Consider the following 14,468-nt stretch of genomic DNA (forward strand, 5'->3'; position numbering starts at 1 on the left):
GCAGCAACGTTTTTGCGTGTTTTTGGAATACGCCGCCTTGGAGTCTGAGCTAATTGCCCTCTAACAGGAGTTTAGTGCATCTGAGAGGACATCTCATTGGGGATCGTATTGTTGACATGCTTCAAACCGACAGCTTCCAGTCCACCGCAAATGACCTCCGCTCATGGTGTGCGTCACAGCAACACTAGAGGCCGGGAGGACCGTCGCTTGACCAGGCATAGACTGGACTGCAAGCAAGTATGGCCAGAGAGGCCGGTCCTCTGAGGGTCCTGTCTGCCGGGCAGCAGCGAGGGGGCGGGGCCCTGATGGGTTTGGTCTTGCCTTCCTTCCCCCTGTGTTCCCTCCTCTTCTACTCCTTCATATGCTACACATCAGCAGCCAGTAATCTGCCCAGCATAGACTATGGCATCAGCCCCAAGTTCGTTTGCACCCTAATTCCACCGGAGGCAGACCCCAGCTGCTACTCCCCACCCAGTGTGCCCCACGGACCCAGCAGTAACGGACATAACGGACCCAGCAGTAACGGACATAACGGACCCAGCAGTAACGGCCACAGTAACGGCCATAACGGCAGCAGCCGGCGAGGCATGATGTCCGACGAAGCCAAAAGCACCATATTGCACCTGCGCGAGAGCCTTGTGAGGCAGAAGGAGACCATCCTGGACCAGAGGGAGACGATCCGGGAGCTGACCGCCAAGCTCACCTTGTGCGAGGGTTTCGGCGGTCACCACAGCGTCGGTCACCACGACGACCACCGCGACAACCACCACCCGCCGTCGTCGACGCACCACGGGCCATCATACCACGACAGCGATCGCCATTACTCGCACAACGGCCACAGGCCAGACCCACACCAGAGGAGTGGCATGTCCTACAGCAAGCACAGCTCCTTCTCCCCAGAGCAGACCGGCAAAACCCTGCAGACGCTGAAGGAGAGGCTGGAGAACCTGCAGGTGAGTTAGAAAGAAATACCTATGCATTTGTCCTAGTTTTCTGGTACCATTGGTGCAGGTCACGCTGAAGGAGAAAAATAATAACTTCCTGTACACACTGACACAGATGGTAGGGGAGAATAGGGTGCTTTTTGTGCTACTATGGGAACGTATTCAATAATCATTCAATTAATAATTGCCCCTGTAATCATTCAACAAAATACACTTGCCTTATTGCAGGTGCATTGTACCACTGAAAATGTGCAAAATTATAGTTTTTATTCTGACAGTATAGAGTTTCAGGTAATGTTTCTGCCCGTCCTTATGTTTAGCAGTCAAAACCGGTCATGTTTCCTCCGGGTGTGAATTAAATCTGAACTTTATACGATTTGATTTAAATTTCCCTACATACAACATATTCCCACAATAACAAACTACAACTACAAAAATCTACAATCTTGACAACAAAACAAGACAACACTGTAAAAGAAAAAAGAAAAAAAACCAGACATTAAACGTACATACTGTAATCCAACGAACAAACAAACAAGCTCAACATCAGTATCTTCTGCGGATGCACGATGATGTTGGCACCTTATCGGTGGCAAAAGCTTTTGAAAAAGTTGTTATTTAAACATGGTGGAGCAAACTATACAACGCTCTGTCATTAAAAACATGCGTGTGGTTATAATTAAAGCCCGATGTTTCAGGTGAAAAAGGCTCAACATTTTGTAAGAACATCTGCAGGAGGACGTGTTGTTTTCTCCACCAGGTAAACTTTTCATTTTAAAATGCTTAGTCATGCATCAAGGCCAGACTAAATGGAGGTTGAAGCCTATCAGAGGTTTGACTTAAATGGGGTCGTTTCGTCATTCAGGATCATAAGCTCAGTTGCGCGCGAGCTAAACTGAGCACACCACACACACACGCACGCACGCACACACACACACGCACGCACACACACACACACACACACACACACACACACACACACACACACACACACACACACACACACACACACAGGGTAAAAGTTCAAAGAAGTGTTGGCATGCTACCCATAGCATACTGTATACTTTGTTGATTGCATTGCAATAATACAGACCATTGTTATGTTTTTAATCCTGTATTAGCATAAAATAGATGAAGAATGAATGAATGCAAATAGAGAGAGAGAGAGAGAGAGAGAGAGAGAGAGAGAGAGAGAGAGGGGGGGGGGGGGGTCTCAGAGGCCAAACCCCAAGCCTGAACAGGAAGCTGCTGTAAGATGATTAGCCCTGACCCCTGACCCCAAACGACCCCTGTATCCAGCCATCACATGGAGGGAGATGATAGCATGGAGGAGGAGGGGGGAAGCCCAAGCTGTCAGAGCTGCGTCGTGGAACATTTGATGAGGGGATCAGAGTGTTATTTATGGATTTAACGTCCATTTGACCTGATTAATCCTGTGGAGATCAAGGATCTCTTTCCCCAAGAGAAACCAGGCCAAGACAGCAGCAGCACATTCACACAGAATAATAATGAAAGAATGATACATTGTTGTATTAAAAAATATAGAACACAGAGTAATAATGAAAGAATGATACATTGTTGTATCAAAAAATATAGAACACAGAGTAATAATGAAAGAATGATACATTGTTGTATTAAAAATGAAGGAACTTTGTCTTTATTTACAGTGGCAATCTGGGGGCGTCTATAGAGACCCGAGTTCAATTCCCAGCAGCGGTAGGTAGCTACCCCGGCTTGGTCAGACCTTCCTATGAACACAATTGGCAGTGGAGACTCTGCGCCATGGGCGCAACATGTTGTGGGATTTAGGACATCACTGATGATGCCATTGATGATATCATGATTTGCGATCAAAATAGCGACTAACAGACACCGTCCGCAAATCGCAACTGACACCTCCCGCCCACCTAGGCAATTTTAAACAATTAAAATTGTGTACTATTAATAATGACATCACAGATGCTCAAGTGATAGTACTGGTTGTGAGCATGCACAGTTGAGCAATTGTGGGTTGCGCATTCGGCAATTAACTCATTGGCTGCCAGCCATTTCTGGAAAACGGACGCTCCCAGTGCCAGCCCTTTCAGAGCGTTTTCAGTGATTTCTCAAGACCCACAGAATATTGTGTGATATTACTATGTAAACACCGAACACGCCCAAAGAACGATGAGACTCTCTTGTATCATCAGCAAAAAAAAGGTTATTTATATCATTTTCCGTTCTTTAGTTATCAGCAGTAGCCTAGAAGATAGGTTGGTTTCACCAAAAACAGATGTTTCAAACTAGAACCTGAGATTATGAGCCTTTTGTGAAATGAAGCATTTCAAGCACATCACTGACTCTGAAGCTAATATTTTTTGATGTAGTGACACCTCAAAAATTATTTCCTTCAATAAAACAGCGAAAACAAAGGAATTTTGATGGCAAAATAATATTTTTTAGCTGCAACCAGCAGCGCTGGCCCCTGCGTGCGCAGACCCTACACCTTCTTGCTGGTCTTGATTTACTGCTGGTGGGCATCAGGTATTCTAGCTTGTGTTTGCCAATCTGTCCATCGAGCCTGCTGTCTGGGTCGGTGTTGTATGGTGCCCTGCGTGCCCCACCCCCCTCAACTGCAAACTCCTCCTCCATGGGAGTGTCTCTGGTGGCTCTCTGCTCTGAACTTTCCGCTGCACGTTTCAAAGTGCGCTGCACCCAGCGTCAGGGACGTGCAGAGAACATTAGAGGGGCAGGGGCTCAAATTCATAAAAGGGCACTACAGGGAAATTTGAGGCAATTTGAAGGCCAATTTAGGGGTATAACTCATTTTAAATATTCCGATTTTAACCAGATTTAGAGGAATATCTCATTTTAGGATGAGACTTTGACAAACATACATACCTGATTCACGTTGACTGACTGATATATCTGTCAGACTGTGTGCGCCTGTGCTGCTGCTGTCCGTCTGCATGGTTGCTCTGGCTGAGTGGAGTGCGCACGTGCGTTTTTGGGTTGGTGCCTTCAGGGGCGGTTTAGAAAAACACTGCTCCATGCGCCTATTACAAATGGTGCATTCAAGGCCAAGAGAGCTCGGAAAAGGCATTTCTCTTTGAATGCTGCCTTCATGGAAAGGGCAATTTCCATACAAAGCATCATTAGAAATGCATTCATGGTCAGGAAAGGGCACTTTTTTTTTTTTTTTTCATGTGTCTGAGCTGTTTGTTTTGTTCATGTGTTGTTGGAATGAAAATGAAAAATGTATTATAATAAAAAAAAAAAAAAAAAAAAAAAAAAAAAAAAGGCACTTTTTACAGACTGAAAAAAAGGCAGGGGCTCAAGCCCCCTTTCATGTCTATGTGTGCACGTGCCTGCCCAGCGTATATTTTCTCAGCGCTCCGCCGTTTTTGTGCGTCGGCTCCCAGCGCTTCCAGCTGAGAATAATTTAACTTTTCAGAAAGACGCTGGTGTCGGGTGCTCCTTTTCTGGCAACTAATCATATGGAGAAACTATCGCAACAGACAGAAAGGCTCAATTGTGGGAGCATATTGGCTGCTGTTCACAGGCACAGCTAACGTTACAGTATGCATCGGTTTCCGTTTCCCCACGGCTTCTTCTCTGTTTGTTCCTCACCTTTCTCTAATCTGGAGAGCACTGTCGCCACCTAATGGGTCCGTAAAATAGCTTATACACCTTCAACATCCCCCATATTTTTACAGGAGATGCATCAGGCTTTAATCCACGTCCCACCGTCAAAAAACGCAATTGACGTCTTTAGACGTCAATGGCACTAATTGGCCCTAATTACCCAATTAAAAAATCAGCCTCCAGTGAGGGGTGCTCTTTACATTTCTTGAAAGATTCAGTCCAATTGCGCGTGAAATGGCATAGCTGTGACAACACAATTCTGCTCACAGACTCTTATTCTTATTATAAGATTATAAGAAGATGGTATGTTTTAAATGTTTTAAATGTGCATTTACTAAACTATGGGTTAGAACCTAAAATGAGCGATACTCAATTGGGTCAAGACAGAAACAAATGTACCATGATGTCATTTCTCCATCCAGTGGCCTGTGAAAGCTTCAGTTTAAGTCAGTGGCCTGTGAAAGCCTCAGTTTAAGTCAGTAGCCTGTGAAAGCCTCAGTTTAAGTCAGTGGCCTGTGAAAGGCTCAGTTTAAGTCAGTAGCCTGTGAAAGCCTCAGTTTAAGTCAGTAGCCTGTGAAAGCCTCAGTTTAAGTCAGTAGCCTGTGAAAGCCTCAGTTTAAGTCAGTGACCTGTGAAAGCCTCAGTTTAAGTCAGTAGCATGTGAAAGCCTCAGTTTAAGTCTGTGGCCTGTGAAAGCCTCAGTTTAAGTCTGTGGCCTGTGAAAGCCTCAGTTTAAGTCAGTGGCCTGTGAAAGCCTCAGTTTAAGTCAGTGGCCTGTGAAAGCATCAGTTTAAGTGCAGGTGGTTCCTCAGGCTTCGCTCAGGGAAAGTGTGCCAAAATTCCCCTTTGATCGCAGGGATTGACCTCTGGATTGACCTCTGGATTGACCTCTGTCACTCCTCTAGCAGGAAGTCTAGGCCACGCCCCCGGCTGCACGCCGCAGGGCACGGGCCACCTTCACCTCCAATTAGCTTCATCCTCCCTGAGGAGGCCATGAATCCTGCCGTGCGCTGGCAGGGGACAAAGCTGGATTGGCCGTGAGGAGGAGGAGGGTGAAGAAAGGAGAGGAAGGGGGCGGCCCGTCCTAAACTACTGCAACTCACTCTAACATGGCATAATGTGTCTGCACTGCAGCCATAATAACTGAGCTCCGCCTACATTTATTCCTCCTTTCATTCACTTCATTTCACTGAATTTTGAATAAACAGTATGATTATGGTATAAATAAAACACCTTTGAACTCGTCTCACAGAACTGCTTTGTCAAGCGCCTTTGGTGCCCTCTGTAACGCTTCGCGGAACCTACAGCATTTTATCTGCACCTGTGGGTTCAGGGAAAGGTCAAGGGCTTGAGTCGGGAAATACAGTAGTAGGGGGGGGGGGGGGTAGACGGTCTTTAGGTTTAGGCATTGGGTGGGTGTGGTTAGGGTTAGGTTAGGGTCTCCAGGAGAGACCAGGGTCTTCAATACCCTTCTTCAGGCCCCAAGCCCCTAACCCAACCCTACCGTATTTCCCAACTCGTCCTGGACAATGAACCCGAGGGCGTGCTTGACCTTTTCCTGACCCCACAGCTGTGGAGTGCTTTTTAACGGCCCATGCTGCATTACACAAAATGCTCTAGGCTCCGCGGGGTGTTATGGAGGTCGCCAAAGCAAGGCTCTGAGACGAATCCAGAGTGAGAACGGGTAATAATAAACCTATAGCAAACTGTGTTTCACTGTTTAGTAGCATATTTCTAAATTGTATCAAATAACACATGATACAAATGATAAGACAATAGATTACAAATGACAAAACAATATGTGTGTAATGTGTGTGTGTGTGTGTGTGTGTGTGTGTGTGTGTGTGTGTGTGTGTCCAGGCCAGGAACTCCTCCAGCTCCTACTCCAGCTCCCTGAGGGATCTCCTCCAGAGGAAGATCAATGCTCTGGAGGAGCAGCTGCATAACTACCGCCAAGGTCACGATGACTATGGTCACCATGATGACCACAACGATGACCACGACGATCACCACAACGATCACCATGACGACCATCGTAGCAACGGCCCCCATGATGACGATCACGACGACCGCCATAGTACTGGTCACCATGATGACCACCATGACGATCACCATGACGACCGCTATGATACTAGTCACCATGATGACCACCATGACGATCACCATGACGACCGCCATGGTCCTGGTCACCATGAGGACCACCATGACGATCACCATGACGACCGCCATGGTACTGGTCACCATGAGGACCACCATGATGACCGCCATGGTACTGGTCACCATGATGACCACCATGACGACCACCACGACAGCACTCACAATAACCACTATAACAGCCGATACAACCATCGCAGAAGTCACAATAACCACTATTACGACCATCACTATGAACCCCACTACAACAGGCGTCACGGCCGGAGGTACGGTCACTATGACAACCATCACAGCAACCGTCACTACGATCACCGCAACGATCACCACAACGATCACCCCGATGACCACCATGATGATCACCATGACGATCACCACAGCAACGATCATCACCCGCCGCGCGCACCTTTCAGCAGCAAACAGACAACTGTGCGCGGCTCCGGCCATAGCAAGCTGGACACAGTGCTCACACACCTGCACCACAGGAACACTGACCCCGGTACACACACACGCACACACGCACGCACGCACTCACGCACGCACACACACACACACACACACACACACACACACACACACACACACACACACACACACACACACAGTTCATCTCCTTTCCCAACAAAAGCATCATTGATAGAGAAGTGGCTGGAGATAGACTAGCCAGCATTTGTTGAGAAAGTAGTTATCTGACTTTGGAATACAGAATTTAGAAATCAATGATATGTGTTGCTGGTTAAATTTAAACTCAGCGAGCACTTTATTATGCACACCTGCTTATACATGCAATTATCCAGTCAACCAATCCTGTGGCAGCATTGCAATACAGTAAATAAGATCATGCACAACAGTCTCCAGTCTAGATGTCACACAGAATGGTGAGAAGCAGAAAAAAAAAACATCCAGTGATCCGAACATCCAGTGAGCGGTGGCTCTGCGGATGGAAATGCCTTGATGAGAGAGGTCAGAGTTCAGAGGTCAGAGGAGAATGAGCAGACTGGTTGGAGCTGACAGGAAAGTGACAGTAACTCATAACGTCGTTACAGATGTGGAGAGCAGAAAAGCATCTCAGAATGCAACCCGTCCAACCTGGAGGCAGATGTCACTTTGGTAGCCGATTGAGTTGAGCTACAATCTGATACCTACCCAGTATTAGTATGATGTTCCTAAGTTGCTCAGTGAGTGTACATTTACATTTAAATTGCATTTAAATTTAATTTAAATGTAACTTAAATTTAACACACACACGCGCGCGCGCACAGACACACACACAGGAAAACTGTGATTAGTCTTTTACTGTAATCTGTCCATCATTGTTTTTAAATGAATAAACTCATATCTCAGCAGGAAACAACAAGAAGCTAAAGAGTCCCGAAGCTTTCCAGATCGACTTCCCCATGAGGACCAACTACATGTACGCCAAGATGAAGCAGCCGGTCGTGAACGAGGTCTTTGCCCTGACCATCTGCCTGTGGCTGAAGGGAGGTTCGGGTCCCGGCCTCGGCACCCCCTTCTCCTACTCTGTCCCAGGACAGGCCAACGAACTGGTGCTCATCGAATGGGGCAACAACCCCATGGAGCTACTGATCAACGACAAGGTAAAAACAATCAAGTGTAATAATGTACGGAGATTGGAGATTAGCGACTAGAAAACTCCCACAGAAAAATATAGAACTGGCTATGCCAGCTGATTAAAGATGAACTATGACCCCCAAACCCCCAAACACAAATCCCTGGTGAGGTGTGACACCTAATGGAGAAAGGTATGGCTACTGAACTGGCGATCTGATTGGCTGGTGCTAGGTGACACCGCCTGTTGGGTTACAATGACAACTAGAAGACCTACATTTCCTAGCGAAAATGTAATTGTGCTTGCTGTCCTCGCCATGCACCGCCGGCCTTGCAGGGTCCCTGCCCATGCAGCGAGGGGGACTAAGTAGTTATGGGCGGGCCTATGTGAGTAGAAGTGGGAGGAGCCAAGGAATCCAGGGGCGAAAGAATTTTCGATTGTAGACGCTACAGTTCAAAAGTTATGGACCAAAACGTAAAGAGGGCTTTTATAGCGCCACCGTCAGGTCAATCAGTGTAACTTTTTAGGCCAGAGTAGAAGACTCTATGATATGGACCACATTTGGAAACAGTCGCTCTTATGGTTTGTGAGCTACAGGTACTACTTGGTAGTTTTCGGGCATATGGTTTCTGAGATACAGCTAATTTAATGCCAGATTTTTCAAACCCCTTTCAAGTAAATGGAGAAAAAATTCACGCTTAATCGCGCCCAAACCGCTTGATGAAACCCTTAGCAAAGTCATAGCATACATGTCCTCAATGAGCCGCTCATTTTGAGGTCTGTCATGTCTATGTGGTGTGAAAGATGTGGGAGTTATTACCCGCCAAACTATTTTCTTTTGACAGAAACTACACCCGCTAGCTGCTAGCTAGTTCCTACATGAGACTGCAAAAGAAAATAGTTCCTACATGAAACTACTCGTAACAAAGTATGTGCATTATCTTGAGTAACGGGGTCATGATTCCTGGAAAGAGACAATGCTGTTGAGTTTTTCAAATGTATTTTTTTGATGCTTCGAGCACTACAAGCCGAGTGCCATCCAGTTCCATTGTATTGGAGAGAAAGGCACCCATTTCTACAGCCGATATATCCAAAACTCAGGCAACTACAATATAGCTTGAGAAATAGCACTACAGGTGAGAGGGAAAATATGTATTTTGGATTTTAGGGTGAGCTGTCCCCTTTTTTCCTTCCTTGGAAGGAAAAAATGACTGAGGAATTAACATTCCATCAATCTGCTGTACCAGCAGTCGGCTCTTGTATGTTCTTAGCTCTTCTTATGTTTTTTAATTTGTTTTTATACTGTTTTATCGGCCGTATCAGCCGCTGGCTCATCCCGATCTTAAGTTATTAGTGTCGTTTTATTTTATTTTATCGGCCGCACGAGACGTATGCTCTTTTATATTGGCTCATCTTATGTCTAAATCAGCGGTCTCAAACTCAAATTACCTGGGGGCCGCTGAGTGTCCAGTCTTGTCACAAGGGGGCCACTTCATGTATTTGAAAGAGAAAAATGCAACCGTTCGAATTCTCAACATTAACAATTTATTCATTTATTTGAGGAACACTCTATTTTTTACATTATATGTGTTTTTTTGAGGGACTTTGTTTTATTTTTTTAGGGACAATGCACATTACTAAATTAGGCAGTGTTAATTTTCAACTGTCCCTTGGAACTCCAGCTAGAATTAGAACTGATCATAAATGTCACTTGACAGCTCAGTAATCCGCTCTGCCACTGTTGGCTGAAAGGCTGATGTTGCTTAAGTGACTTTATTTTCTGGACAGACGATATAACATAACAGAAGTGGAGTATTGGCCAGAATGACATGAACATTTGGAAACTTATTCAGCGGGTATCTTGCATGTTGCGTTCAGGTGCATTGTAAAATATATATATATATATATATATATATATATATATATATATTTGCAATTCCATCGCAGGCCACACAGGGGGCGCCGGCGGGCCGCATACGGCCCGCGGGCCGTGAGTTTGAGACCCCCGGTCTAAATGTTATATCCTGTTTATTTATGTCATTGTACGTATGGTATTGCACTTCTATGTTTTTATGTTACAAGCCTCTATGCCTGCTGTAATCCAATTTGCCCTTTGGGACATTAATAAACTACTTGAACTTGAACTTGAAACAATCTTCATAACTTTAGGGCTGGATATGTCTTGGTGCTCATGGTGAAGAAGAAAGTACTAGAGATCGTTTTGTTTTGTACTAATCTACTTTCCCTGCAGCAGCAAGCAAAGCTGTTTAAAGCTATCATCCAATAGAGACTTGTCACGAAAAAAATCTGACCCATTTCTGTGTGTTGGTAGCTGTTCCTATCGGCCTAGGCCTATAGAGAGGCAAAGTGAACGTCACTTCCTGCTTCAGCATGGTACCAGAGATTCTCCTCCACCATTTATTTTCCCATAGACATTTCGTAAAATGGTTATAAAAATAGTTGTACTTGTTCAAACCAAACGGTTCAGCGATATATAGAAACAGCAGAGAACACAGAACATTTCACTCAGACCAAAACGTAAAAAAAACATTGAAAACATATTTTCTTTAAATCCGCAATTATTTTAAACGTTTTGGTCTGAGTGAAATGTTCCGTGGTCTCTCCTGTTTCTAAATATATCTGAACCGTTTGGTTTGAACAAGTAAAACTATTTTTATAACCATTTTATGAAATGTCTATTGGAAAATACATGGCGGATGCAAATCTCTGGTACCATGCTGAAGCAGGAAGTGACATTCACTTTGGCTCTCTATTGTAAAAGGATCAGGAAGGAAGAGTTTATAACCTTTTACTTCTGTTGTCACTCCTCCAACCTGGTGACGTCAACTGCAGGCCAGGCCTCAACTATCCCATTATTCAATCACAGGCTCATTCTCTTAACTCTTAGCGTTAGCCTGTTAGCATAGTGTTAGCCTGGTAGTAATCTCAACACCAATCATTCCAAAGTGAGATATTTACTATTTGAACACAGTGGCACCAACTCTAACAAAAGACAACTAATAATAATAATATTATTTTAATATTAGGCTATTTGTATTTTTGCTGTTGTTGTTACTGTTGGAGATACTTTTAATTGTTTTGTTAAAGCATCATCCTAGACATTTGCTCTCACACTAGTGTCACACAAAATTCTAGCAACCATGCCTGAGGATACCATGCCTGAGGATATCATACCTGAGGATATCATGCCTGAGGATATCATGCCTGAGGATATCATGCCTGATGATACCATGCCTGAGGATATCATGCCTGAGGATATCATGCCTGAGGATATCATGCCTGAGGATATCATGCTTGATGATACCATGCCTGATGATACCATGCCTGATGATACCATGCCTGAGGATATCATGCCTGAGGATATCATGCCTGAGGATATCATGCCTGAGGATATCATGCCTGAGGATATCATGTCTGCCTGAGGATATCATGCCTGATGATACCATGCCTGAGGATATCATGCCTGAGGATATCATGCCTGAGGATACCATGCCTGATGATACCATGCCTGATGATACCATGCCTGATGATACCATGCCTGAGGATATCATGCCTGAGGATATCATGCCTGAGGATATCATGCCTGAGGATAACATGCCTGCCTGAGGATATCATGCGTGAGGATATCATGCCTGAGGATATCATGCCTGAGGATATCATGCCTGCCTGAGGATATCATGCCTGAGGATATCATGCCTGCCTGAGGATATCATGCCTGAGGATATCATGCCTGCCTGAGGATATCATGCCTGAGGATATCATGCCTGAGGATATCATGCCTGCCTGAGGATATCATGCCCTAGGATATCATGGAGGTTGAGTGGAGAATTAGCTGTGCATGGATAACGGCGTTAAAGTGAGACCCCGCTTTAAAACATATTGTGGTGAAGGTGTGAATCTACTCAGTAATGTTTTCAGTAAAAGTGTGACTGTTGATATGGTCAAGTCGGATATTTAGAAACAGTTACTGTTCACAGCCATTGGTGACCAAGAGCAGGGGGGCTCCTATATGGCCACCTTAGGGTTGCATAAATACAATGGTGCATAAACTATCCAAGGTGAGTTAGTTTACCCACCTTGTTTCTCCCTCATTGATAGATAGAGTGGATCTGAAAATAGGTGAGACACTATCAGCCTCATTTCAAAAAGGTGGGTAAATGTGTTTACTTGCATTTATCCTTCACTATGCCCCTGGCTGTATCACTGGGAAGCCCTCTGTAGCTGGGTTTCTGATGTTAACATCAGCTGTTTTTAACGTTTTCACTTTGTTTCATTTAGGTTCAGCTAGATATATAGATGAACCAATCGCTTCATTTGCTCAAACTGATTTATTTGTGCTAATCCTTCATGTGTGTCTGTCTCTGTCTACCTGCCTGTCTCTGTCTACCTGTCTGTCCCTCTATCTGTCTCTGTCTACCTGTCTGTCCCTCTATCTGTCTCTGTCTACCTGTCTGTCTCTGTTTACCTGTCTGTCCCTCTATCTGTCTGTGTCTACCTGTCTGTCTCTGTCTACCTGTCTGTCCCTCTATATGTCTCTGTCTACCTGTCTGTCCCTCTATCTCTACCTGTCTGTCCCTCTATATGTCTCTGTCTACCTGTCTGTCCCTCTATCTGTCTGTGTCTACCTGTCTGTCTCTGTCTACCTGTCTGTCCCTCTATCTGTCTGTGTCTACCTGTCTGTCTCTGTCTACCTGTCTGTCCCTCTATCTGTCTGTGTCTACCTGTCTGTCTCTGTATACCTGTCTGTCCCTCTATCTGTCTGTGTCTACCTGTCTGTCTCTGTCTACCTGCCTGTCCCTCTATCTGTCTCCCGTCTACCTGCCTGTCCCTCTATCGGTCCCTCTATCTGTGTGTCTAGGCGGTGACGTTGCCCATGACCCTGACAGATGGGAAGTGGCACCATGTCTGTGTGACATGGGTGACGCGCGACGGCCTCTGGGAGGCCTACCAGGACGGCGTGAAGAAGGGCTCCGGACAAAACCTGTCTGCCTGGCACCCCATCAAGCCAGGCGGTGTCTTCATCATGGGGCAGGAGCAGGTAGGAGCTTTGTTTTTTCTCCCGTACATAATTATCCTATGAAGATTAAACAAACATACAATTTACAGCCTGTCCAACTTTTAGAGTTGATCCATATTACAATTTAAATGTTGACCCTAACCCCCTCCACCCCTCGCCCACTCCTCAGGACACGCTGGGAGGCCGTTTCGATGCCACTCAGTCCTTCATGGGGGAGATGGCGGATTTCCAGTTCTGGTCCAGAGTGCTGACGCCCAACGAGATCTACAGCCAGACGAGCTGCAGTGGCCACCTCACCGGAGACATCATGTCCTGGTCGGAGGACACGGTGGAGCTCCACGGCGGGCTCACCAAGTACCCCTTCGACCCCTGCCACTAAGGGAGGTGCAACCGGACCCCAACGCTACTATATGGTCGAGCGTTCAGTAGTGTTTTCCTCTCTATTGGTCACAAATGGCTGGAAAGCATGAAGTGATGGGGGGATACTGTAGGCTCCTTTATTTCATCCCTATAGTGCTGGTTGTTTGTCATTGTTTATGGTTTTGAGAGACGCAGCTCAGCAAGAAGGTGCACGCTCGGCAAGCGACAACAGACAGGAAGCACATTTCAACATTTCCCCCCACTTCCTTCCTGTTCTGTCTACCTTCTCCTCCCTCACTTCCTCGCTCTACCTTGGAGGGCTCTTAAGAGAGCTTTGGATTTGCCGGCTGTGGTCATGTGACCTCCACTGCTCTGAGGGATCAAACACACATAATAGGATTCAGTTCCCTCAAAATGGGCCCAACGGGTGATCTCTGGCTTTAGCGAGGCGCTACTAGCTTGTTCCGTTTGGTATTTGAGCAACACAAACGTTATGGGAGTGGTTACAGTAAAAGGCACAAGGTAGCCTGCCTGATGCAAACCAAGTCGTTATGGACTAGTGGACTAGTGTGTGGACTAGCAAAACTCACCCGAGACGTGAATGGCAAGAGTTCAAGCACATTGTTTGATGGACATTTAAATGTCTCCTTATTTGTGCATGGAGGTTGAAGATTGTTGTTCAACACAGAGACAGGAAATGTGTGTTAAGATGTTCAACGTCTTCAAGACAGACAATCTGGCTCTTATGTCTCAAGACGTGCACTTTCATGTCTTAAGACAA

At 45.6% G+C, this 14,468-nt stretch overlaps 1 protein-coding gene across 1 annotated transcript; it reads left to right on the plus strand.

Annotated features, from left to right (window-relative positions):
• Window positions 1-239: 239 nt before the first annotated feature.
• LOC310784843 (uncharacterized protein) lies at window positions 240-13,706 on the plus strand (the record flags this gene model as incomplete). Its single annotated transcript, XM_083645881.1, has 5 exons — window positions 240-953; window positions 6,429-7,218; window positions 8,067-8,317; window positions 13,169-13,348; window positions 13,497-13,706. 5 exons carry the CDS (start codon window positions 240-242, stop codon window positions 13,704-13,706), a joined length of 2,145 nt encoding a protein of 714 aa, XP_083502007.1.
• Window positions 13,707-14,468: the final 762 nt, after the last annotated feature.

Source organism: Poromitra crassiceps, assembly GCF_964638095.1.
Source record: "Poromitra crassiceps genome assembly, chromosome: 11".
NCBI lineage: Eukaryota > Metazoa > Chordata > Actinopteri > Beryciformes > Melamphaidae > Poromitra > Poromitra crassiceps.